Source organism: Oryx dammah, unplaced genomic scaffold, assembly GCF_014754425.2.
Source record: "Oryx dammah isolate SB20612 unplaced genomic scaffold, SCBI_Odam_1.1 HiC_scaffold_26, whole genome shotgun sequence".
NCBI classification, from domain to species: Eukaryota; Metazoa; Chordata; class Mammalia; order Artiodactyla; family Bovidae; genus Oryx; species Oryx dammah.
The window spans coordinates 88,834,811-88,862,452 of NW_024070210.1; the positions used below are offsets into that span (position 1 = coordinate 88,834,811).

The window sequence follows — 27,642 nt, forward strand, 5'->3', positions numbered from 1 at the left end:
TTTGTTTTTAAACTAAGAATTAAACTACATTTTCAGTTTCTAAAAGTAATTTTCTCTGCTTTGAATTCAAATGTTTAAATTTATATATGGTTAGTTTTTTAAAAAAATCTGGTCCCTTTCAAGTAGAAAAAGGAAAAAAAACCCTAAGTTACATTTTCATAGTAAGTTGACAGTGTCTCTTTAACCTGAACCCTGAGCCCTCAACTCCTGAAGCTGCAGTTAAAGCATCACGTGGATGGAGTGTGCTGCGACAGGCAATGCTACTCTTGGCAGTGTTGAGGGGGCTATCAGAGGTGAATTTGGGGTGCTGAGAATTAACTGGATCATAATGCAGTCTCGCTAATTCAAGGAGAAAAATTACATAAACACAAATATGAAGAGTCACACTTTAGACAGCAGCCTCTGAGGTGAAAACGCAAATGACTATTTGACTTGTATTTATAGGTCATGTTTGCTGACAAAGGTCCGTCTAGTCAAGGCTATAGTTTTTCCAGTGGTCATGTATGGATGTGAGAGTTGGACTGTGAAGAAGGCTGAGCGCTGAAGAATTGATGCTTTTGAACTGTGGTGTTGGAGAAGACTCTTGAGAGTCCCTTGGACTGCAAGGAGATCCAACCAGTCCATTCTGAACGAGATTAACCCTGGGATTTCTTTGGAAGGAATGATGCTAAAGCTGAAGCTCCAGTACTTTGGACACCTCATGCAAAGAGCTGAGTCATTGGAAAAGACTCTGATGCTGGGAGGGATTGTGGGCAGGAGGAGAAAGGGACGACCCAGGATGAGATGGCTGGATGGCATCACGGACTCGATGGACGTGAGTCTGAGTGAACTCCGGGAGACGGTGATGGACAGGGAGGCCTGGCGACTGAACTGAACTGAACTGAACTGTATGGAAAGTGAAAGTGAAAGTGAAGTCGCTCAGTCGTGTCCGACTCTTTGCGACCCGTGGACTGTAGCCCACCAAGCTCCTCCGTCCATGGGATTCTCCAGGCAAGGAGACCATTAAATAATATTAGAGGAAATTCCCTGGGGGTCCAGTGGCTAAGACTCTGTGCTTTCAATGCCCAGAACGCAGATTCAATTCCTGGTTGGAGAACTTAGATCCTGCAAGCCCTGCAGTGTGGCCAAAAAGGAAAAAAAAAAAAATCATATTCCACTTACATGAGAGGATGTTAGAAGATAACTTGAGGGAAGAAATAGATGGTTGAGATCATATCTCCACCCCCTTCTCATGTACAATCAGAGGTGCAGAATCACTGGAAATACAGTCCCTCCCTGCCTCTTTGCCTGTCTCTTTTCTATTCAACACACAGGTGAATTCGTCAATGTCTATGCATACATCAGACAACTTCCCTCAGTAATTCCAAACTGTGAGAAGCAGAGGTCCCCACAGAGCATCAAAAGGATACATAGAGGTACTTGCCTGGGGTCCAGTAGTTAAGATTCCACCCTTCTACTCCAGGGGACACCGGTTCAATCCTTAGTCAGGGAAATAAAATGCCACACGACCAAAAAGTAAAAAATAAAAATAAATAAATTAGGCCAAGATATTAAAAAAATACTATTAAAAAGGGTACATAGAGAAAAACACTAAATCCATACAGGCAGGCGCTCAAGGCTTCAGGGAGGACGTCTCACCTTGACATTAAAGAATGGATAGTATTCAGAGAGGAAGTGGGGAGGGGAGCATAAGCTAGGGCACTGAAGCACGGACGTGCAGAGCTCACAATTTAGGAAAAAGGACTGGCCCAGGGTCCTTGAGCCTGAGGTTGTGTAATGGGGAAAGGTGGTGACAGTAAGTCTAGGAAGCAATCTGGTCTCCACTCTACAGTCAGGTTGCACAGGCCACTCAAGGACCTCAGAAATACAGAATCTATGCACTAAAAGCTTTTAGATTCTTCTGAGGACAGCTTCCCCTGCCCATAGTCCCTGAGACTCTCTTCTGTGTTATCCCTCTGTGCGGAAAGGTACCCACAAGGTATGGGAAAAAGTGGGCCTTTGAGTCACTAGAGTGACTACAAGCAAGAATTGGGGACACTGACTTTCCTAGTACTTGGGATTGCTGTGAAGTTTAGGATAACAGACTTGGGAGCCATGTGGGGCTAGCTGTGAGGACCTTACATAGGCAACTCCCCTAACTTCACGGAGTCTCAGATCCTCTTCAGTAAAATGGCTGTAATAATATCTACCTGGTATGGGTGATAGCGGGATCTAGTAAATATTAGTTATAATGGCTGAGAAAATGGTACAGAAATAAATAGAGATTTCGTCATCTGAAAACATATATGATTTGTTTCTAAAAAGAGTTGTTTGGGGAGATTGGCTAAATCGTGCAAACAAATGCAACAAAAGTCAGGAGCACTTTTGAACCTGCAAATTCTTTTTCCAGCTCCAACACAGATGGGGCACGCCTCCAATCAGGCAAGCCACGCCCCAGCCGGGGAAAGGCCTCGCCTGACGAGTTCCGCCCCCCCGGCTCCGCCCCTCCGGCCTGGCGCCGGCTGCCGCACCGCTCCGCGCCTGCGCAGGGTAGGCCGCCCGCGGAAGAGATGAGGGTGCTGGTGCGGTGCTGCTGCGGGCACCTGCCAGTCGGGGGCGGCGCGGGCCGAAGGCCGAACCCGCGCTGGCGGGCGCTGGCCAGGCTGAGCGCGTCCCCTGGCTGGGAGGACGGCCAGGGCGCTCGAGTCCGCGAGAAGCCGCCTTGGAGGGTGCTCTTTTTCGGCACTGACCAGTTCGCCCGCGAAACGCTGCGGGCGCTGCACGCCGCCAGGTACCGGGGCCGGGGATTGGGAGGCCCGGGTGTTGGCGCAGCTGTGGAAACTCTGCGGCCGCCCTCGAGGATTTGGGCTTCTCGTAGGGAAAAGCAGATGAGCGGGAGGAGCGTGGGCCCAGATCCCGGCGTCTCGGGCGCCCGGAAGGTGCCCCGCCCCCCTCGGCAGTCCTTGGGTGCCCGCCTGGTCCCGCCCAGCCGATCTACACGCCCCCGACTCTTAACGCGCTCTGAGCTCTACATGGCACCCCGTGGTGTTGAGACCTTGCTGCTTGCTTTACCTGCATCATTTGTCTTGTCCCACCACCTCCCTGTCCCCTTTGCATAGAAACCGTGACCCAGAGAGGTTAAGAGATTGCCCAAGGTCATCAGTTGAGCAGGTTGGGACTAAAATGGGGTCCGACTTCAAAGACCTCCCCTTTCCAGTCGCTCCTACTGCCTCCTACTCAGCATGATTTGTACCCTCTAATCCTTTGGGCTTCTTACTAGACACGGGCATCTCTCGGCACACGCTTGCCTTACACTTTGACTACCTATCTCCTCCCTGTGTACAACCGGATCCAGTTTTCAGGGACTGAAACGAAGACACAGTCCAAAAGCGAACTGCTTTTCCAATGAATAAACTTATAATCCAGAACTCTTAGGTATACATTTAATATTTATTCCGCAGGGGGATCCTAGTTCCCTGGCCAGGAATCAAGCCTGGGCTCCCATAAGTGGAAGCATGGAGTCCCAACCACTGGACCACCAGGAAATTCCCTACATTTAGTATTTCTAAAATTCGACAAATTGTGCTTCCTAGAGGGGAGAATTATTTGAGGTCTAGCCTGTCCGGAAGGTCCGTGGTATGTGGCGGCTGCTCTGCCTCCTTTCCCCTAGGCTGCAGTTTTTGTTTCCCCATTCCTTGTTTTCCCCACGCACCTGGACTCAGTTCTGTCATCTCCCTCCATCACATCTGCCCTGCAAGTACTTCCCAGCAGACCCTCATGTTGAGTCCTTCACGAATGCCCTTGTATCCCCGGTCCCCACGCTCTGCTCTGTAACACACCCTGACACACTCCCTTCACACGTGCTCCCTTTGGACACTGTAACACACTCTCTGCGTGCTGCTTTCCCTGTGTGGTCTCTTGCATCTCTTCACTGCATGTCCTGATGCTTCTGCTCGTGCTTCACTTGGCAGCCCCAGTACTCTTGCACTTTGTGTTTTGAGCCCTCCTGTCTGCTCCTTATCTCATCACTCCTCAACATTTGATGCAATACCTGCCAAGTAAATGAACAGCCCCTGGCACTGGAATACTATGCAGCAGGTAAAAAATTGAGATAGTGTTCATACAGTGTCATGGAATGATGCCCATGGGGTGTGTGTGTATGTACATAGAAATATATATATACACATACATATATATTTATAAAATATTGTTTGAATAACGTGGTTATAGTAAAAAAGGAAAATTCAAAAAATTTAGAAGATAGACAATGAAAAGTCAGTTCCTTCCTTCTTGTTCTCTCAGTTCCCAATTCTCTTCAATTTCTTATTCTAGAAATGTTGGATGCATACATAAGCAAATGTATGTTTAACCATTTTCTTTTAAAGACTCATAATATCATACAGTGTTAGAGAAAAAAACAAAATGCAGGACAGTATATATAATATTCCAGTTGTGTAAAATGTCTACTGTATGTGTTTCAGTGTGCACAGGAAATTTCTAGAACTGTAACAGTCCGAACAGTAGCCAGTAGCCACGTGTGGCTCTTTGAATTTAAACAATTAAAATTAAATAAATAAACCAAACTTTCCAGTAGCCACTTGTGGCTCTTTGAATTTAAACAATTAAAATTAAATAAATAAACCAAACTTTAGGCTTTCATTTGCACTAGTTTTAACATTTACCCTTAAATGCTTCGTGAATTAATCAGAAAAATGCCTTCGAAATGTATGAAGTAGTTTAACATTCTGTCATTATCTTAACCCTGTCATATTTTCTTCTAATCTTTCCACCTTAGGGAAAACAAAGAGGAAGAGTTAATTGAGAAGTTGGAGGTGGTCACAGTGCCCTCCCCATCACCAAAAGGACTGCCAGTGAAGCAATATGCGGTCCAGTCTCAGCTTCCAGTGTATGAATGGCCAGATGTGGGATCTGGAGAATATGATGTTGGCGTGGTAGCATCATTTGGCCGACTTTTGAGTGAGGCTCTTATTCTTAAATTTCCCTAGTAAGTTTTATTTGTAAGGAAATACAATGCACAGACCTTGGTCTTTATATATTGGACCTGGTATCTAAAGTGCAGTACAGTGTGACTTGAACTCTAATTCTGCTTGGTTCAGGATTTTCTTATAAAGTAAATGATTTCATTAGTGGCCTGAATTGTTTTGTTTTGTGGCTAAAAACGACACAAGTTTATTGCCTTATAGTTCTGTAGGTTGGGAGTCTACCTATGGCTCACAAGGTTAAAATCAGAGTGTTAGCAGGGCTTCATTCTTTTCTGGAATCTCTAGGGGAGAATCCACTCCTTTGCCCTTTCCAGCTTCTAGAGGCCACCGACTTTCTTTGGCCCATGGCGCCCTTCCTCTATCTTCAAAGCCAGCGATGGAGGATCAAGTCTTTTTCACTTCACATTTCTCCATTGCATTATCACTTTCTGACCTTCAGCCAGGGAAGGTTCCCTGCTTTTAAGAATTCATGTGATTAGATTGGACCCACTGGATAATCCAGGATAATCTCTCTATCTTGGGGTCTTTTACCTTAACTGTATCTACAAAATGTGTAAGGTAACATATTCACAGGTTCTGGGGATTAGGACATAAACATCCTTGGAGATCCATTATTCAGCCAACACTGGAGGAGATGCTATGATTGGTTTCATGAGTCAGTAAGCACTGGCTCCAAACACCCCTGAAGTCCCCTCTGTGTTCCTGTATTTTTAAGATGCATTGCACAGTAATTTGATCAGTTCAGTTTAGTCACTCAGTTGTGTCCAGCTCTTTGCAACCCCATGGACTGCAGCACACTAGACTTTCCTGTCCTTCACTGTCTCTCAGAGTTTGCTTAGACTCATGTCCATTGAGTTGGTGATGCCATCCAACTATCTCATCCTCTGTTGTCCCCTTCTCCTGCCTTCAGGCTTTCCCAGCATCAAGGTCTTTTCAAATGAGTTAGTTCTTTGCATCAGGTGGCCAAAGTATTAGAGTTTTGGCTTCAGCATCAGTCCTTCCAATGAATATTCAGGACTGATCTCCTTTAAGATGGACTGGTTGGATCTCCTTGCAGTCCAAGGGACTGTCAAGAGTCTTCTCCAACACCGCAGTTCAAAGAAGCATCAGTTCTTCAGTGCTCAGCTTTCTTTATGGTCCAACTCTCACATACATATGTGACTGCTGGAAAAGCCATAGCTTTGACTAGACAGACCTTTGTTGCCAAAGTAATGTGTCCGCTTTTTAATATGCTGTCTAGGTTGGTCATAGCTTTTCTTCCAAGGAGGAGGCGTCTTTTAATTTCATGGCTGCACTCACCATCTGCAGTGATTTTCCATTGTTTCCCCACCTATTTGCCATGAAGTGATGGGACTGGATGTCATGATCTTCGTTTTTTGAATGTTGAGTTTTAAGCCAACTTTTCACTCTCCTCTTTCACTTTCATCAAGAGGCTCTTTAGTTCCTCTTCACTTTCTGCCATAAAGGTGGTGTCATCTGCATATCTGAGGTTATTGCTATTTCTCCTGGCAATCTTAATTCCAGTTTGTGCTTCATCCAGCCTGGCATTTCTCATGATGTACTCTGCATAGAAGTTAAATAAGCAGGGTGACAATATACAGCCTTGTCATTCTCCTTTCCCAATTTGGAACCAGTCCATTCCATGTCCAGTTCAGTTCAGTTGCTCAGTTGAGTCCATCTCAATTATGAAGTGTGCAGTCATTGAGATTTCAATATTTACACAAAGCCAAATGGCAAAAAAAGCAAGTCAAATGCACAGCTAAAAATGAAAAACAGGCCATAGTAATCTAAGTTGTCTTACATGTCAATTCTCATACTGACATTTCAAGTCACATGGAAAGATTAATTAACATTACTGGCATGAATTGTTAAAATGTATGATGCCCTTTTATCACTATCTATGGGCTGTCACCCACCCTCATTTAAGTTCTGTATATATGCTGACAGTTCCCAGATTTGTCCCTCCAGTTCAGATCTCTGTCTGAACTCGAGGCCCCTGGCACACACTGCCTCCTCTGCAGCTCTGCTGGATGTCTGAGAGGCAGCTTACATTTAAGATATCCTGAACCTTTCACCCCAAAGCCTGATCCTTCCCTAGATCTTCATTTTAGCACATGGCAACTCCAGCCTTCAAGACCCAAAACCTTGGCATTGTTGTTAATTCCTTATCTCACACCACACTTTCAGTCCATCGGGAAGTTCTGCCAGCTCTGCCTTTGAAATCTGCCTGGAATGACGGCCTCTCATCACTTCTGTGGGCACCACTCTTGGCTCTCGTGCTGTATAACCTCCTAAGTGGTCTTTGCTTCTGTCTTTGGCCCTCTCAGTCTTTTACCACCCAACACCACACGATCCTTTTAAAGTGTAAGTCAGTCATGTCGCTCTGCTCAAAGTTCTCTGGTGGTTTTCCATCTTGCTTATAGTAAAAATCCAGTCCGTTTTTTTTTTTTTTCCTTCCTTTTGGATTCATTATTGCTTATATCCCCAATACTTAGTGCCAGGACATGAGTTGTACTTAGTAAATATTTGATGGATGAATGAGACTGGGCTGAACAGTGGGATTTAGAATATAGGAGGCTCATATATATAGGTGCTTCCCTGGTGGCTCAGTTGGTAGAGCATCTGCCTGCAATGCTGGAGACCTGGGTTCGATCCCTGGGTTGGGAAGATCCCCTGGAGAATGGAATGGCTGTCCTCTCTAGTATTCTGGCTTAGAGAACTCCATGGACTATTCCATGTGGTCACGAAGAGTCCGACACAGCTGAGTGATGTTCACTTTCACTTTATATATATACACACACACATACTCTCAAGTGCATACTCATGCTGATGGAAATATCATTAAACTAATGGCAGATTAGTAAATTATTATAATTGCTTATTTATGGGTGAAAAGCATATTGGGATACATACCAGTGGTGAATAAATCATTCAGTGGGGATCTAAGAAGCTTGTTTTAGGAACTCTATATAAAAATTTAGTCAGTTGAGGGTAATTATGTAATTTGACTAAAAATATAATTTTACATTGTCCATGAGATGCATGATTGGGTTTGAGTGGTTCTTCTCATATAGTAAAAAAACACATTATATATGTTTATTTAAAAACTCCCAGCTATCACAAGCTGTTGTGGAACATCTTTGGAACAATGAATATTTCTTGCTCTGTTATTGAGTTTCATGGGTCTCTTATGGCAAGAGAGTGTACTTAGCTCTGACTCCTCCTTTAGTTGGTTTGAGACTAGATTTAACTGTTTTTCAAAATTTCTGGCAACGTTTAATGATGAAAAATAGCATATTAGTTTAGGTAGCAGTAAACTAAGGGGCTTCCCCGGTGGCCCAGCAGTAAAGAATTCACCTGCAATGCAGAAGCCACAGGTTTGATCCCTGGGTCAGGAAGGTCCCCTGGAGGAGGGCACGGCAACCCACTCCAGTATTCTTATGTGGAGAATCCCATGGACAGAGGAGCCTGGTGGGCTGCAGTCCATGGGGTCTCACGGAGTCCGACACACTGAAGCGATTCAGCCCACATATGTGCAGCAGTAAACTAAATGGTGAAAAAGTCCACTTTCATACTAATTTCCGTCTTTTCTAACTCAGTGGCATCTTGAACGTCCATCCCAGTTGCCTTCCGAGGTGGCGTGGTCCAGCCCCTATAATCCACACGATCCTGCATGGAGACACAATTGCTGGAGTAACGATTATGCAAATTAAACCTAAAAGGTAGAGCATATTTTCTTGTCCTGAGACTTTTTATGATTTTTGAATCTTGATGTCAGTCTGCCTGAGGGAAATGGGAGATGGATAAGTGGGTGCTAATCACTAATTTCTCTAACTCCAGGGTGCTTTTTTCTTCTGTTTCTTCCTGATTTGTAACATAAAACATATGTGTTTTAGAATTTACACAGTGTCTCTTTATACTTGTTAATGAAATAGTGTTATTGACAGCTGGATTTCTGTAAATGACATTTATAAGTGAGAGATGGATTTTTGCATATTAGTTGTCATGTTGGTTTTCTGCTGACCTTGGTTTCTACAGTCAAAATTTTTTTGGAACCTGAAGTAATACATTGTATACCAATGTGCTATATAATTGTCTTTAATATTTAATTTCTTAAATCATACCTATAATCTAAAAAACAGTTATTTTAAATTATATCAGGAGAGTATCATAATACACTGCCTGTTATTACCTAATGTCTCCAGAGAAGAGAAAAATTCACAAGTTCACCAGAATAAGTCAATATCTGGGATTTGCTTTAACTTAAAAAAAAAAAAAAAGAGGGGAGGGTCAGATGAAACAAGAGTGGTGAAACTTTGGTAGTTCTCAAATCTGAGTGATGTGTGTATGGGGATTCCTTAGACTGTTCACTCTGTTTTTGGAATGTTTGTAACTTTTCATAATAAGGATTTTATTAAAGCTTATAGGTAAAAAATAGAGTTAACAAACCACAGAGTTACATACTTAAAACAAAATATATTTCTAATAGAAGTTGATAGCCAATATTTGAAGAGCTTGATATAAAATTCAAGACTTGTGGCAATGCAAATACATTTGCACCCACTATTATTGATTATAATTCAGGCAAAACTCTTATCCTTTGAGAAAGGAAATATTGAAAGGAATGATTATAAATTCCTTAATTGTACTTCCTTGGAAAATAAATGCTTTGCTTTGTGCTTTCATTATATAAATAAACACTTTCTCGTACTATTTATTACTAATGGTAGAATTATTTGTGGTTTTAAGTAAATCCCTGATGTGCAACTTTATACTTTTTTTCCTTTGGGAAAAAATAAACTTAAAATCTAAATATAGGCCAGATTTGCTCTCCCTTCTTTCTTTTTTTTTTTAATTTTATGGATTTTAATAGTTTAGTAAAATGACTGTATTAGAATTTAATTTTGTTAAGCTCAAATATTGACTCTGTATATGGCCTATATGACCAGAAAATGGTACTTAAGAGTAAAGCAGATGAAAATGCAGAAAATGATGAAAAGTTAATAGGCTTAAACTCTCTAGTTAATAAACTCAGGTGATATTAGTAACATGCTAATGTTGCTCATCCTTCTTTGAAACTGACATTTCTCCCTTGCCGATGGCTAGTAGTCATATTCATGGCCATGGTTAAACTACCCTTATTGGGGAATTCCCTGGGAGTCCAGTGGTTAGGGTTCTGCGTGTCCACCACAGGGGGCACCAGGTTCAATCCCTGGTCAGGGAACTGAGATCCCACAAGTCATACATGTGGCCTAAAAAATAAACAAAAACTATCCTTGGGGTATGTAAACATTCATGTAGACAAACATATTGATCATAAGAAATAGTCAGTGATCATGTTACTATTTGCTTTTGATTTTCTTGGTAGGTTTGATGTAGGTCCAATCCTCAAACAGGAAACGGTTCCTGTGCCACCCAAGAGCACCTCAAAGGAATTGGAAGCAGTGCTGGCAAGACTGGGTGCCAACATGGTACACTTTTCCAATATCCCCCTGCTTGTTTCCAAAATGTTTATGATGAAAAGAACACTTTTATGATATATAATTTTAAACTTATTTTAAAAAAATGATTTCTATCCCTGGCTTCCTAAAAATCAGCTTGGAAGTCTTTGAGAATTTACACAGAGGAGGTACTTACTCAAGGCTTTTGAATGAAATACGTGATTTTATATGATCTACCGCATTCCAGGGAGAGGCTTTTAGACTCTTCTTCCAGTTTCACTCTTAATCTCAGGGACATACCATTCATCCCTCTCAAACCGGACCAGGAGCATTTCCTAAGTAAGTCACAGCTTTCCTCCCACTTTGTACCTACGTTCCAGTCGTCTGCATCCATGTACTTTGGAATTCTGCTGACCCCCCTGCTGTAGATGAACTCTGACTTTTTCATTCAGTCTGTCTGAGTAACTGCTTAATGACCCAATTAGTGATTTTCGTCTGAACTAAACTTTCTGTAGAGGAAAACGTTCTCCCAGGTTTATAGATGGTGCTTTCCGTTCTAGGCACTCACCTCGGAAATGCTGTTATGATAGTATCTGTCTTTTACGGAGCACTGGCTTGTGTGCCCAAGGACTGTATTAGATACTGTTATAGTATACTATTATAGATGCTCTTATATCCTTTTTTTTTTTTTTACCTTTCCAACAAACCTTTTTCAACTCTTTTATAGATGATGACCTTGAAGGTCACAGACAAGTAAAATAGCTTTTCCACAGAGACACAGCTAGTAGGCAGTGGAACTGGGATTTGAATCTAGAACTATGTGACTCCAGAGTATACTCTCTTTAAGTCTCCACAACTTTCCTTCGTACAGAGTGAGAGTGTGGTTGGCTGAGCTCGGGCTGTTCTAACGGCCAGTCAGGGCTCAGCATTCTCAGAAAGGAAATCTGTGACCTGTAGTCTGCAGAGAAGCGACAGCTCCCCTTAGACTCCACCACGTAGATGGCTCTTCGTGGCTTAAGCCAATTTATTGCCTGACCCCAGTTTCATGGTACTGACTTGTAACGTATTTCTGTTTTTGTTCTTTTCATCTTGAATATATTTCTCTCCTCCTTTTTTTTTCTTAAAGCTTATTTCAGTTTTGAAAAATTTGCCTGAAAGTTTGAATAATGGAAGGCAGCAGCCAGCCGAGGGGGTGACACATGGTAAGTACAGACGGCCCAGACTCTTACACCTTTCCTGAGGTTTTGTTTGTCGTGACTGGCATCTGAATCCTCTGACTTCTTCACTGTACATTTCCCTTAATTTGACTAAGATCGAGTGACCACTTGCAGGTCTGTTTCCAGAGAATGATCGGTAAGGGATCTTTCTCCCTCTTCACATGTAGCCTTCAGTTCCGTTCAGTTCAGTCGCTCAGTCGTGTCCGACTCTGCGACCCCATGAGTTGCAACACGCCAGGCCTCCCTGTCTATCACCAACTCCCAGAGTTCACTCAAATTCATGTCCATTGAGTCGGTGATGCCATCCAACCATCTCATCCTCTGTCGTCCCCTTCTCCTCCTGCCGCCAATCCCTCCCAGCATCAGAGTCATTTCTAATGAGTCAGCTCTTTGCATGAGGTGGCCAAAGTACTGGAGTTTCAGCTTTAGCATCAGTCCTTCCAATGAACACCCAGGACTGATCTCCTTTAGGATGAACTGGCTGGATCTCCTTGCAGTTCAAGGGACTCTCAAGAGTCTTCTCCAACACCACAGTTCAAAAGCATCAATTCCTCAGTGCTCAGCTTTCTTCACAGTCCAACTCTCACATCCATACGTGACCACTGGAGAAAGCATAGCCTTGACTAGACTGACCTTTGTTGGCAAAGAAATGTCTCTGCTTTTGAATATGCTGTCTAGGTTGGTCATAACTTTCCTCCAAGGAGTAAGTGTCTTTTAATTTCATGGCTGCAGTCACCATCTGCAGTGATTTTGGAGCCCCCAGAAATAAAGTCTGACACTGTTTCCACTGTTTCCCCATCTATTTCCCATGAAGTGATGGGACCAGATGCCATGATCTTCGTTTCCTGAATGTTGAGCTTTAAGCCAACTTTTTCACTTTCCACTTTCACTTTCATCAAGAGGCTTTTGAGTTCCTCTTCACTTTCTGCCATAAGGGTGGTGTCATCTGCATATCTGAAGTTATTGATATTTCTGCCGGCAATCTTGATTCCAGCTTGTGTTTCTTCCAGTCCAGCATTTCTCATGATGTACTCTGCATAGAAGTTAAATAAGAAGGGTGACAATATACAGCCTTGACGTACTCTTTTTCCTATTTGGAATGAGTCTGTTGTTTCATGTTCAATTCTAACTGTTGCTTCCTGACCTGCATATAGGTTTCTCAAGAGGCAGGTCAGATGGTCTGGTATTCCCATCTCTTTCAGAATTTTCCACAGTTTATTGTGATCCGCACAGTCAAAGGCTTTGGCATAGTCAATAAAGCAGAAATAGATGTTTTTCTGGAACTCTCTTGCTTTTTCCATGATCCAGCAGATGTTGGCAATTTGATCTCTGGTTCCTCTGCCTTTTCTAAAACCAGCTTGAACATCTGGAAGTTTACTGTTCACGTATTGCTGAAGCCTGGCTTGGAGAATTTTGAGCATTACTTTACTAGCGTGTGAGATGAGTGCAGTTGTGCAGTAGTTTGAGCATTCTTTGGCATTGCCTTTCTTTGGGACTGGAATGAAAACTGACCTTTTCCAGTCCTGTGGCCACTGCTGAGTTTTCCAAATGTGCTGGCATATTGAGTGTAGCACTTTCACAGCATCATCTTTCAGGATTTGAAATAGCTCAACTGGAATTCCATCACCCCTAGCTTTGTTTGTAGTGATGCTTTCTAAAGCCCACTTGACTTCACATTCCAGGATATCTGGCTCTAGATCACACCATCGTGATTATCTGGGTCGTGAAGATCTTTTTTGTACAGTTCTTCTGTGTATTCTTGCCACCTCTTCTTAATATCTTCTGCTTCTGTTAGGTCCCATTTCTGTCCTTTATCAAGCCCATCTTTGCATGAAATGTCCCCTTGGTATCTCTAATTTTCTTGAAGAGATCTCTAGTCTTTCCCATTCTGTTGTTTTCCTCTATTTCTTTGCATTGATCGATAAAGAAGGCTTTCTCATCTCTCCTGGCTATTCTTTGGAACTCTGCATTCAGATGCTTATATCTTTCCTTTTCTCCTTTGCTTTTCGCTTCGCTTCTTTTCACAGCTATTTGTAAGGCCTCCCCAGACAGCCATTTTGCTTTTTTACATTTCTTTTCTGTGGGGATGGTCTTGATCCCTGTCTCCTGTACAATGTCACGAACCTCCGTCCATAGTTCATCAGGCACTCTGTCTATCAGATCTAGTCCCTTAAATCTATTTCTCTCTTCCACTGTATAATCATAAGGGATTTGATTTAGGTCATACCTGAATGGTCTAGTGGTTTTCCCTACTTTCTTCAATTTCAGTCTGAATTTGGCAATAAGGAGTTCATGATCTGAGCCACAGTCTGCTCCCAGTCTTGTTTTTGCTGACTGTATAGAGCTTCTCCATCTTTGGCTGCAAAGAATATAATCAGTCTGATTTCGGTGTTGACCATCTGGTGATATCCATGTGTAGAGTCTTCTCTTGTGTTGTTGGGAAAGGGTGTTTGCTATGACCAGTGCGTTCTCATGGCAAAACTATTACCCTCTTCCCTGCTTCATTCTGTATTCCAAGGCCAAATTTGCCTGTTAACCCCAGATGTTTCTTAACTTCCTACTTTTGCATTCCAGTCCCCTATTAGGAAAAGGACATCTTTTTTGGGTGTTAGTTCTAAAAGGTCTTGTAGGTCTTCATAGAACCGTTCAGCTTCAGCTTCTTCAGCGTTACTGGTTGCCTTATGAAAGATTAAAACAATTTTTTCTATTCTTTTTATGAAAGGCACCAAACGCAAAGTTAAATTGAAAGACAGTGAATACCTGTTTAACCCAGAGTCAACAATCACTAATGTTTGTTCACCTTGGAACATCTCTGTCTCTCATCCCATTTTCTTTATATATACGTGTATGTGTTTATGTGGTATACATATTTTAATTTCTGCTGTTCCATTTGTGGTCTTCCTAGTTGGCCCTGGTGATAAAGCACCTGCCTGCCAAAGTAGGAGAAGTAAAAAAACACGGGTTAAATCCCTGGGTTGGGAAGATCCCCTGGAGGAGGGCATGGCAACCCACTCCAGTATTTTTGCCTGAAGAGCCCCTTGGACAGAGGAGCCTGGTGGGCTGTGGTCCATAGGGTCACAAAGAGTTGTACATGACTGAAGCGACTTAGCACATACCATTTGGAAGTATGCATTATAACTTTTCATCCCTCAATATGTTAACATGCATCTGCTAGGAAAAGTGAACATAGCCAGCCCATATTTAAATTATCCTGTCTAAAAACATATTTTATGGCTGTATATTTTTTCAGACTAGGATCCAGTTACAGTGAGTTGTATGTCTCTTTAGCTTCATTAGAGGAATTCCTCCACTGCTTTTTTCTATGTCATTAACTTTTTGAAGAGAGCAGGCCAATTGTCTATTTCCCTTCAGTATTTAGTTCAGTGTTTAGTTTTTCTAGCCCTTAAAGTTCTTGTAAATCAGAAGTTCTCAAGACTTCATTAGATTCAGGCTTAAAGTTGTGGAAAGAGAATTTCATAGATGATACTGTGTTCCAGTGATACTGGTTTCAGGTTGTTTTTAACTTGTTTGCTTTTTATTTTAACTTATGATTTAATTTTATTTCTTGAATATGTGAGACATTTTCATGACTCAGAATTTAAAACTGCTTGAAGGATATTCTTGGGGAAGTCTCTGGAGCTGAACGTGACTGAGCACCGACATGCCCATGGGGAAGTCTCTGCCTCTGTTGCTGCAGTTTTAGCATGTCACATCAGTAAGCCATAATTCTAGGTTGCATCAAAGCTAGTGAAGAAGCTAAGTTTGATCTCTTGGTTGAGGTGGTGACCGCCAGATCTTTCTACTGTAAAGCCATGTTTCTCCCTTTGCAAATGACAGGTAATCTGTGGGATAATACTTTGATAACCGTGCAGATATCTGGTTTCCTAGAGGCTCAGCAGTAGAGAATCTGCCTACAATGCCGGAGACGCAGAGACATGGGTTTGATCCCTGGGTCAGGAAGATCCCCTGGAGGAGAAAATGGTAAACCACTCCCATATTCTTGCCTGGAAAATTCCATGGACAGAAGAGCTTGGCAGGCTGCAGTACATGGGGTTGTAACGAGTTGGACATAAATGAGCAACTAAACAGCGACAGCCTTTCACAGGTTTAGCAGGGATTGATGCTCCTTCCTTCAGTGAATTATTTCAATGAAAATCAAAATGGTTATTTTCCAGTTCCTTTTATATTTAATGGTTGGCATTATTCTGCAAAGAAGAGCTTTTCCTCATTAATTGGGGGTGAATTTTAATTCATCCTAGAAGGGCGGGTTAATTTCTTAATTCTTTCTGTAATTATCAATTTTTAAAATAGGGAGTTGGCACTGTAATCACCTTCAGTTATGATGGCAAGTGAATTTTTGTATCATTTGACTTGTGGATTTTTATTTATTGTGTTTTATACTTAATCACATTCCTAATGCTTTGTGCTGCTCCAGCTGTCCCAAGTTTGGCCAGTGGTGGCCTCTTAAAGTTGGCTCCTGCATCCTGTTGACATCCCCCCACCCCCAAAATAGTTTTTGAGTGCTTCCTTGTTTTGTCACAAGCTGTCCCAGGCTCACCTTATAAATTCTGTGCCCTGAGTTGGAATCAGCCATCTCTCCCTTCTTCATTTTAGCTGGGGAGTAGTATTTAGAAAACATCTGATACCATGATGTGTTCCAAAATGAGGTATCAGAAAAGGCTGGGTGTTATATTTTTTTAAAAATATTTGAGTTGATACTGTTTCTAATTCAAATTTTAAAGTACAGGATTTTTCTTGTATTTTCTCTTACACAAAAAATCCTTCTTAAAATAAATTTCTGTACCATTTTTTATTTGCTATGCATAAAATAATTTCAAAATTGCAATACCAATATTACTGTGAAAAATTTAAGTACTAAGTAAGAGTTAAGAGCTACATTTTTTTTTTTTTTTTTTTTTTGGTGCTTAAAATATACCCTTCTAGAGTATATAGTTAGAGTACTGTGCTCAAAGCTTACTGGAGATAATTATTTTTTCCATGTGGCTTTGTTATCTTGTTTGATATTAGATTATATAGTTAAGTTTCTTTGTTTCAGTTTGGTTTTAATTTTCAGGGTTGCCTCTTTCCTCTTTACAACTAAATCTTAGTTTTGAATATTTGAAACATTTACATGATTCAGAGTTAAAAGCATTTGGAAAGGTTACACAGAGAAGTCTTACTTCCATCCCATTCCTATCTCCTTGGATCCTGTTTCTCTCCCTCTAGAATTGTTAGTTTCTGATTTAGCCTTTTAGGTGTTTCCTTTATAAAAATAAGCAAAAACACATACTTTACAACTGATTTTTTTCTTTTTTACTCCACAAAGGATAGCTTAAAATATACACTCTTCTGCATCTTTCTTATTTTCCTTTTACAGTGTACGCTGGTGATCATCTATCAATAAGAAGTTTTCGTGTTCTTTTTTATGGCAGTATAGTTCTCATTTGTATGGAAAAATCATAGTTTAATCAATAGACCCTCTTATTGGTGGACATTAGGATTATTTCTAATCTTTTGCTATTTCCAATATTGCTACTATGAATAACTTTATGCATATGTTACCTCCTAGTCTAAGAGATAAGGAATTGTGTCTTGGAGTAGTTTTAATTCACATTACTCCTTGAGTAAGGTTGAGGAACTTTTCATGTTTAGGGACTATTTGCATTTTTTTTTAATCTGAGAGGAGTCTGTTATATCTTTTGCCATTTTTTTATCCAATTTTTGGTTTCTTTTGTCTCAGTTTTTAGGAATACTTTGTGTAATAGATAGAAATAAATCTATATAATAGATACAAAGTGCTTCTAAATATAATTTAAATATAAGTAACACACATATATATATAGTACTTATATGTAAATATTTATATTTATTATATAGATATATCTCTCATGTAATATATATAAATAGATATAAAATACTGTGATATAAATTGCAAATACCTTGCTTGTCATTTGTCTCCTGGCTTTATTTATGGCATTTCTTTTTGTCTTATAAAAGTTTTTTATGTAGTCACATCTATCATTCTTTAATTGCTTCTGGACTTTGAATCATAAAAGAACTTTTTCTGTTCCTAGGTTATAAAGAAATTTACCCATGCTTTCTTCTGTGCTTAGTCACTCAGTTGTGTCCGACTCTTTGCCACCCCATGGACTATAGCCCGCTACGTTCATCTGTCCATGGGGGTTCTCCAGATAAAAATACTGAAGTGGCTTGCCATGCCTTCCTCCAGGGAATCTTCCCAACCCAGGGAATGTTTTCTTCTAGTACTTTTATTCAATATGTATGTATGTGTATATATATGGAAAATTTTAAACATACAGAAGTTGAGAAAATAATATGAATTTTCTGTTATTCAGATCATTCTCTGTCATTCTGTATCAATAATTACCAATTTATGGTCATTGACCTGATATTCATTCTTGCCATTGGTTTTCTCTCACAGCCCCTAAGATTTCTGCTGCTACCAGCTGTATAAAATGGGAGGAACAAACTTCAGAGCAGATATTCAGACTTTATCGTGCTGTTGGAAATATAGTAAGTTGGAAGTCACATTGCAGTTTTACCTAATTGTGTGTGTATATGTGTGTGTGTATTGTAATTTACTTTTGAATTATTTTTATTTAGGAATAAATCTCATAAACAAAACCTAAGGATCCTGAAATTCAGTTTTTCATTTAGTAATTATTTTAGTTTTGACTGCACGGGCTTCTCGTCGTGGTGGCTTCTCTTGTAGAGCTTGGGCTCTAGGTGCACGGGCTTCAGTAGTTGAGACATGTGAGCTTGGTAGTTGCGGCTTGCAGGCTCAGCTGCTCCTCAGCGTGTGGGATCTTCCTGGACCGGGGATGGAACCTGTGTCCCCTGCATTGGCAGGCAGATTCTTAATCACTGGACTCCCAGGGAGGTCCCTGAAATTAATTTCTAAATGAACTTTTTCTTCATCTCAAACTGAAACTCTATAACCATTAAATAACAACTCCCCATTCTACCCATCCCACCATCCCTGGTAGTCACTATTCTGCTTTCTGTTTGTGAATATGCCTATCATAGGCACCTCATATAAGTGGAATCATACAATACTTGTCCTTTTGTGCCTGGCTTATCTCACTTAGCATAATGTTTTCAAGTTTCATTCATGTTGTACCATGTATCAAAATGTCATTCTTTTTTAGGGCTGAATAACATTCCATTGTATATATCTGTAGCACATTTTGTTTATCCATTCATCTCTTGATGGCCATTTGAGTTGCTTCCACCTTTTAGCTAATGTGAATAATGCAGGTATGAATGTGGATGTACAAATATCTGTTTGAGTCCCTATTTTAATTCTTCTGTATATCTGACATTCATTTTTAAAATATTTGTTATATAGAATCTTCTTTAACTTTTTTAGTTTTTAGTTTATTTTGTGGCTTCAGTGAGTCTTCGTTGCTGTGCATGGGCTTTCTTACTTGAGGTGGACAGGGTCTCCTCTCTAGTTGAGGCTTCTCATTGTGGTGGCTTTTCTTGTAGCATGGCACAGGCTCCAGGGCACGTGGGCTTCAGGGGTTGCCTCACTCAGGCTCAGTAGTCCCAGGTCCTAGGCTCTGGAGAGTGGGCTCCATAGTTACGGTGCATGGGCCTAGTTGCCCTGCAGCGTGTGGGATCTTCCTGGACCATGGATTGAGCCTGTGTCCCCTGCATTGGCAAGCAGATTCTCAACCACTGGACCACCAGGGAAGTCCCAGGTTTGGGGTTTTTAATGGACTACCTTTGTTGGTTAAAATGGAGAACTGCCTTTGAATATCTATAACGTGCCCAGTTCTTCAGTGAGGATTACAACCTTATGTTATGGGTATTATCCCATTTTAAGTTGACAAATTGAGGCTTAAAGTAGATGCTCAATGAATGGCTATTGGATATTGTTGACAGTCACATTGTTAGTGAGAGTCAGGTTTTGAACCAGATCTGCCTGACTTCAAACCCTGTACTTTTCCCGCTGTAACAGAATGGCATAGGGAAAGGAACATTGACTTTAGAACCAGACAGAGCTGGATTCCAGCTTCCCTCTGCTACTTACTAGCTTTGTAGACTTGAGAAAGTTATTTAACTTCTGAGCTTTAGTTAGTTCATTTGAAAATTAGAATGACATATTGTATATAAAGCATCTAGTACAGTATCTGATGCCTACTATTATTCATTCATTAAAAAAAATAATTTATTGAAATTCTGTTATGTGCCAGGCATTGTTCTAGGTGTTAGAGGTGATGTGGGAAGCAAAAACAAATAAGCAAATAAATAAGGATAATATCAGATAGTGTGATAAGCTCTTCAGTGAAAATTAGTGGAAGATACTGTGATAGATTCACTGGTGGCTATTTTAGTTTGGATATCTGTTTGGGGAAGGCCACTCTGAACTGACATTTAAGCTGAGGTTTGCAAGACAGTAAGGAGAAAGTCATGCCCAGATCAGGAAAAGAGCATTCCAGGCAGAGGGAGCAGCTAATACAAAACTCAAGTAAGCTAAGTCAGATAAAGATTTACAAAAAAAGAAAACTACAGATCAATAGCCTTTATTAACATAGAGGCAAAAATCCTTAATAGAATTAACAAACTGAGTCAAACAACATGTAGAAAAGGATTATACACCATGGTTATGTGCGATGTAGCCCAGGAATACAAGGTTGGTTCAGCACAGAAAAACCAACGTAATACACCATATTAATAGAATAAAGGACATAAACCGCATAACTGAGTAGATATAGAAAAGGCATTTGAAAAATCCATTATCTTTTCATGATAAAAATATTCAACAGACTAAGAATAGACAGGAACTTCCTCAAACTGGTAAAGAATATCTACCAAAAAAAAAAAAAAAAAAAATCCAAAGCTAACATCATATGTAGTGGTAGAAGATTGAAATTGTTCCCTCTAAGATCAGGAACAAGACAAAGATCTCCACTCTCACTGCTTTTTAAAAATTTTTTATTTTTAATTGGAGGATAATTGCTTTACAGTGTTGTGTTGGTTTCTGCCTTATAACAACTCACCACTTGTATTCAATATTGTACTGGAGGTTATAGCCAGAGTAATTAGACAAGAAAAATAGGAACAGTGTAAAACTATGTATATAATATTATATATAGAACATTATAAAGACTCCCCACTCCAACGGAGAAGGCAGTGGCACCCCACTCCAGTACTCTTGCCTGGAAAATCCCATGTACGGAGGAGCCTGGTAGGCTGCAGTCCATGGGGTTGCTGGGAGTCGGACACCCGAGTGTGACTTCACTTTCACTTTTCACTTTTCACTTTCATGCACTGGAGAAGGAAATGGCAACCCACTCCCGTGTTCTTGCCTGGAGAATCCTAGGGACAGGGGAGCCTGGTGGGGTTGCACAGAGTCGAACAAGACCAAAGTGACTTAGCAGCAGCAGCAGCTCCCCTCCAAAACAAATAGAGCTAATAAACAGCAAAGCATTCCTAAGTGAATGGAAAGACCTCTGTGTTTGCAAATAAGATTTAATATTGTTAAGATGGCACTGTTGCCCAAATTGATCTACAAACTCAACACATTTCCTATAGAAATCCTACTTGACTTCTTGGCAAAAATGGACGTTTATCCTAAAACTCATATGGAATCCCAGGAGGTCCAGAATAGACAGAAAGTCTTGAAAAATAACAAAATTGGAGGACTAATAGTTCCTGATTTTACAACTTACTACAAAGCTACAAAAATCAAGGCAATGTGATACTGGAAAAGATAAACATAAGCTCAATGGGATAGAATTGAGAGTCCAGAAATAAACCCATACATTTATGGTCACGTGATTTGTGATAAGGATTCCAAGACAATTTGATGGGGAAAGAATAGTCTTTTTACCACATGGTGCTTGAACAACTGGATATTCAGAATAAAAAGAAATGGATTTGGATCCCTGCCTCACACCACATATAAAAATGAGCTCAATATGGATCAGAAACCTAAATGTAAGAGCTCAAACTATGAAAACTCTTGGAAGAGGATATATACCTTCATGACCTTGAAGTATGCAATGGTTCTTAGATATAATGCCTGAAGAATAAGCAACAAACTAAAAACAGAGAAATTGGATTTCAGAATTTAAAAGAACACTAACAAGAAAATGAAAAGACAACCTATATAATAAAGTATGTGCAAATCATATATCTGATGAGAGTCTAGTAACCAGTATATATAAAGAACAAAGAACTCTCATAGCAAAAAGGTTAAGATTATAAGCAAAGATCTAATAACATGATTAGAAGATCAGCAAAGGATCTGCATAGACATTTATCCTAAGAAAATACATAATTGGCCACTAAGCATATGAAGAAATAGTCAATGTCATTACTCATTAGGGAAATGCAAATCAAAACTACACTGAGATACCACTTCACACTTACTAGAATTGCTATAATTAAAAAAAAAAAAAACATAATCAGGGTTGATGAGGATGTGGAGAAATTTGGAACCCTCATTCATTGTTGGTGGAAATATAAAATGGGGCAGCTGCTTTAGAGAACAGTTTGACAGCTCCCCCAAAAGTTAAAACAGTTAAACACTACATAATAACCCTTATCTTCTGCAATTCACCTTTCCTCTCCACTGAGAAATGCTTGTGCTATAACAGAAGGAACACTTATCTTGCAACCAGAAAGTGAAATTTGATTCCTAGAGCTGCTGTGTATTAATGAAGAGCAAGATTCTTAACTTCTCTGAGCTTCTGCATTTTACCTGTAAAATGAGGTTAATGACCAGGTCCTCAACTGTCAAGATCAAAGGAGATGAACTGTCAATTTAAATCCATGCCAACGTATGATTTTGACAGTAATGATAGTGAACACAGAAATGACTCTATTCTTACTGTCCCTCTCCTTTCTGCAGTGCTCTGATGATAAGGTGAAGATGAGCTTTACCTCCCCAAGAACAAGTACTGTGTATTCTAATTCTGTACCTATATCATATTTGTAGCCCTCTGTAAATATAAACGATTTTCAGTCAGTAAATGTGTTTCAGAAGTCTTTATAGAGTTCTTTGAAAGAGAAAAGGTTACACACATGAAAATCATTTCATGATTTACTGGAAGCTGGGGAAAGAAGAATCAGTCAGCAAATTATAGAAAAGGATATTATACCAAAGTATTACATAGATAAAGTTGTGAATATTTTTCTTCAAATGTGTTTAATTCTCTGATTTAACCATTCACATCTTTGAAACAGCCTATCTTATTCTGAAAGTTAAATGTCCTGTTGAGGTGGCCGTGAAAAGAGCCCTGACCTGAGAATGAGAAAATGTAGATTCTGGTCCTTGGCTCTGCCCTTACCCTACTGTGTCTAAACGTGGGGAAACGGGTGCGTTGCTCTGGGCTGCACTTTCCTCCTCTAAGAAATAGAGGACTGAACTGCAGTCTGAAAATTAGTTTATTTACTTCACAAATTCGAAAGAACTTATTTTCCTGGTGTATGTTAATTTCTCTTAGCCTATTTAAATCAAAGTCTAATAAAAGTAGCATCTCACTGTGGGGAAAGGCAAGATGGATTATCCAATATAGTGTTGGGATGGCTGGTTAGCCAAAAGAAAGGGAGCCTTCAAGTCTCATCTTTTAAAATCAGAATAAAATCTAAATGGATCCAAATGAAACCAAAAAGAACTGGGAAAAAGCGTAGTTGGATAATTTTGTAATATTTGATAAGGCTAATAAATACTACTTAATAAAATAAAAAACTTACACATGGAAAATATTACCCAATGTTAAAAGTTAACAAACTAAAAAAACATTCATAATACATCTGAGAACTAGAGAGCTAATTTCCTAAAAATATAAAAGCCTTTCATGAATTAATGAGATGAACAACTGAGTTTTTTTTTTTTTTTAATGAGCAAAGTCCACAAACAGGCCTAAGAAATAAAATGTGCAAGTGTAAGTAAGTATGCACTACTCCTTAGCCTCAATAATAATAAACAGTAATAGACTGTCATTGTTTCTCTTATCAGGATTGTTTAACAATAAAATGTTGATGCTCTTTAACCCAAGTGGTCCACTTAAAAAAACAGCTGTTGGGACTTCCCTGGTGGTCCAGTGGCTAAGACTCTGTGCCCCCAATGCAGGAGCCCTGGGCTCAAACCCTGCTCAGGCAACTAGCTCCCACATGCCGCAACTAAGAGTTCATATGCTACAACTGAAGACCCAGTGCAGCCAAATGAATTAATAAATATATTAAACAACAACAACAGACTATTCTCCAAAAATATAAAAGTCCTCAAAGATATATATGCCAGGCTATTTATTATGACATTTAAAGTTTTTTTGTAATTTTGTAGTATGTTATGAAATGTCTGTCATAAAGGCATTGGTTGCATAAATGATGGTACATTTTATAAAATGGAATATTGTCCAGCAGATAAAAGAGTGAAATAGATAAGTGTGTACTGATGAAAATTTGTCCAGTTTGTGGTTAAGTAGAAAAAAAAAATCCTTGTCAAACACTATGTTTTAGATTTTTGTGATAACTATATTTGTAGAAAAAATACAGGGACATACACATTAGGCTACTAACTGGTTACCTCTGGGGATGGGAGGTAACCTCTGGGCCTCACTTTCCTTGTCTATGAACGAGAGGACTGAACTGCAGTCAGTCCTTGAAAAAAATGATGAGACTGAACTGCTCATCATTTATGTTACTTAGTGCCATTTGCAGCCTGGATTTAGTGAAGTTTTTTTTTTTTTCTGTGATAAAAGTTTTATAAGCAAAAGCTTACCACCAGTTTTGCCAGCACTGCATTTTCACTGTTTGTCTTTTGCCAGGTAGGATGACTGGATTGGGGTTTGATCAGTGATACTTAAGAAAATTATTCATTTTCTAGTTTTTTAACATTAATTGTTGTAATGCTTGCATGTTTATAATGAGCATGAATTTTAACTAGAAATATTAAGAAAGATATACATTGATTAGAAATGGTATTTAATTTTAAGATCTTATAAATCCCTAGGGCTGATGCAGAGGGTCATGTTATGTTCTGTTTCATAAGGTTTAGAGACTAAGTTCCCAGTTCCACTGTAATTGGGAGAGAAAGGCCAGATTAACACAAAATAATAATTGAAAAGTGTTGGGGATTGAGTGTATGTTTTTATCCTTCTTTCATTTTATTTGCAGATTCCGTTGCAGACACTCTGGATGGATAATACCATTAAACTTCTGGATTTGGTAGAAGTTGATAGTTCAATCCTCAGTGGTACTTACTTTTGAATAGCTGTCATGGAAAATGTTTTCAGTATAGTCCATTTGAAAATGTGTCTGTTTTACCATGAGTCACATTTACTAAAGATAAGGATTCTTTCAGTTTGTTTCAGCTCAGTAATTGTAATACTTTACATTCATTTATAATGTTATTCTTTGCAGTGTCCATTCACATGTATTTCCTCTTTTAACCATTTTAAGAAACTTAGAAGTAGATACCAGTGTTATTATCCCATATTAAGCTCTGTGATTTCTTCTCTTAAGGTTTTCAGGGAATACAGAATGATTAGGTTAATTTCATTCTGGTGAATATCATAATGAAAATCTCTGGGCAGCTCAGTGAGAATCTTAGGCCAGGGTGGAGCATTTCATGATCTGGTCCATTCAGAGGCTCATTCGTGTTCTACCATCCTGGTAGACTGAAGGAATGTGAGCCACAGAGGGAGCTGGTGTAGTTCACAGGGTATCAGAGTTACCCAGGGATCTAGGAACTGGGATTTGTTTGGTCATGGATAGAGGGCCCAGCTTAGATCCTAAGTTTCCTTGTATATCTCTCCACTGCAAGCTAGTTATTTCACCCAAATGGTCAAAACTTCTAGGTTCAACATTTTAGGTTGATCTCCAGGACACTGAGTAAAGGACTAATAGCTGCTTATGTGTATGGAAAGGTTCCCATTGGGTTCAAGATACACACAGAGCACTGTGACTCTCTTGTGAGTTTTGGATTACAGAGTCAGGGCATCAGCAGATGTGTGTTCTCCAGTATTAGTACTATCTTGCAGAATGTTCCCTTTGATTTTTAAGAAGCACTGTGAAGTTGTGTAATTATTTATTCTCTCTCTCATATCCCTCTTTTTCTCCTCCCCTTTCTTTAGATTCAAAATTAACAGGACAAGCTGTTATTCCAGGATCAGTAATATACCACAAACAGTCACAAATACTGCTGGTTTGTTGCAAGGTACACTTTCCTTTAGTTTCACGTTATTACACTTCTTTTGTTGAATTTATATTTTATATCATTTGTCATTTTTAGTTGGGTCATCACTCAACTAACTGCCTGTCCATCAGATTGTGAGATGAAGTTTTACCAAGGTGTTACTATTGCTCAGACAATGAAAAATGATTCAGTAACTTTGTTGTTGTTTAGTTGCTAAGTCGTGTCCAACTCTTTTGCAACCCCATGGACTAGAGCCTGCCAGGCTCCTCTGTCCATGGGATTTCCCAGGCAAGAATACTGGAGTCGGTTGCCATTTCCTTCTCCAGGGGATCTTCCCAACCCAAGGATGGAACAGCATCTCCTGCATTGGCAGGTGGATTCTTTACCACTGAGCCACCAGGAAAGCTCATCATTTATCTTACTTAGTGCCATTTGCAGCCTGGATATAGTAAAGATTTTTTTTTTTTGGTGATAAAAGTTTTATAAGTAAAAATTTACCACCAGTTTTGCCAGCACTGCATTTTCATTGTTTGTCTTTTGCCCTTTAGGATGACTGGATTGGTGTTCGATCAGTGATGCTCAAGAAAACACTAACAGCTACTGACTTCTACAATGGATATTTGCACCCCTGGTACCAGAAAAATTCCCAAGCTCAACCAAGCCAATGCAGATTTCAGACTCTCAGACTTCCACCAAAGAAGAAGAAGCAGAAAAAAAAAATTGTTGCTATGCAATAATGTACCAAGTACTTTGGAACAAGATGGACAAGAACCTACTATATACTTGTAATTTGTTAGAAGCCTTATTTACAAGGAATTATCTTGACTTTCAAAGAATTTGACACTGTTGAAAGGGAAGATTATTGTAAAAAAGATGAATTACCTCACTTTGCATTTTCCATCTAACAGTTAAAAATAGCTTTTTCTGTTTGAATAAAAAGAGAAGTTTTAAATTAAATTTTTATTTATAATATCAGACTCATCAGACTGTATCTTTACCTGACAGTGAGTATGACTAACTGGTATATGTATATACTGAAGAGAGTTTCTTTTAAAAAAGTGCATCTATTAAATTTTAAAAATCACATATCCCCTCTGCTGTGTTAGCATTTCAGCAGTATTCAATCAACATTTCAGATTTTTAACAGGGAGTAAAGTCAGATCTTTACATTTATCTACTGTCTAGTTCCTGCCAAGTCATAGACATTCATAATATGTTATAATCTCTGTAAATTCACATTTTACACCTAGATTTCCTTAAAGTAGGAATATAGTAACATTCTTCAACATGTTTGTACAGTAAAAATTGTTGATCAGCTGGCCTGTGCAACTCATCTTTTCTGTGTCCAGGAGAGTCAGGCACTTTTCTGGAGGAAGGGAGGTGCGGTGGCCAGCTGTTGAATTTTTTTAAGCCTTTATATTATCAACTTTTCCTGCCTAGATTCTATCAGTTAAAAATTTTCTGCAGTCATTAATTCAGTAACACTTATTGATAGCATGATCAGGTAATTGGTTATCTCTGTTAGGATATGTTTATAACTAAAAGGAAGCACTTAGTTACCCCTGGATGACAGGTATCAACAGGACTCTCCAAAGCAAACCAGGTTGTGTAAACATCGTAGTTTTTAAAGAATTTTTTAAAAATGTGAACCATTTTAAAAGTCTTTATTGAATTTGTTACAGTATTGCTTCTGTCTTACCTTTTGGTTTTTTTGGCCATGAGGCATGTGAGATCTTAGCCCTCCAATCAGGGATTGAACCCACACTCCCTGCATTGGAAGGTGAAGTCTTCACCACTAGACTGCCAGAAAAGTCCTTAAACATCCTCTT

At 39.6% G+C, this 27,642-nt stretch overlaps 1 protein-coding gene and 1 non-coding gene across 2 annotated transcripts; both read left to right on the forward strand.

Annotated features, from left to right (window-relative positions):
• The first annotated feature begins 2,505 nt into the window (after nt 1-2,505).
• MTFMT (mitochondrial methionyl-tRNA formyltransferase) lies at nt 2,506-26,986 on the forward strand. Its single transcript, XM_040225858.1, has 9 exons — nt 2,506-2,770; nt 4,775-4,984; nt 8,582-8,704; nt 10,351-10,453; nt 11,550-11,625; nt 18,083-18,174; nt 24,793-24,871; nt 25,752-25,834; nt 26,362-26,986. Exons 1-9 carry the CDS (start codon nt 2,550-2,552, stop codon nt 26,548-26,550), a joined length of 1,176 nt encoding a protein of 391 aa, XP_040081792.1. The 5' UTR covers nt 2,506-2,549; the 3' UTR covers nt 26,551-26,986.
• TRNAC-GCA lies at nt 7,578-7,649 on the forward strand. The gene has a single exon. It is a non-coding gene; the product is annotated as a tRNA-Cys (tRNA).
• Nucleotides 26,987-27,642: the final 656 nt, after the last annotated feature.

Bases quoted from the DNA above. Each gene is read 5' to 3' on its own strand.
- MTFMT (XM_040225858.1), top strand. From the start codon at position 2,550: ATGAGGGTGCTGGTGCGGTGCTGCTGCGGGCACCTGCCAGTCGGGGGC. The intron at 11,626-18,082 runs GTAAGTACAGAC...TTTCTCTCACAG, and splicing joins AGCCGAGGGGGTGACACATG to CCCCTAAGATTTCTGCTGCT. The intron at 24,872-25,751 runs GTACTTACTTTT...CCCTTTCTTTAG, and splicing joins TGATAGTTCAATCCTCAGTG to ATTCAAAATTAACAGGACAA.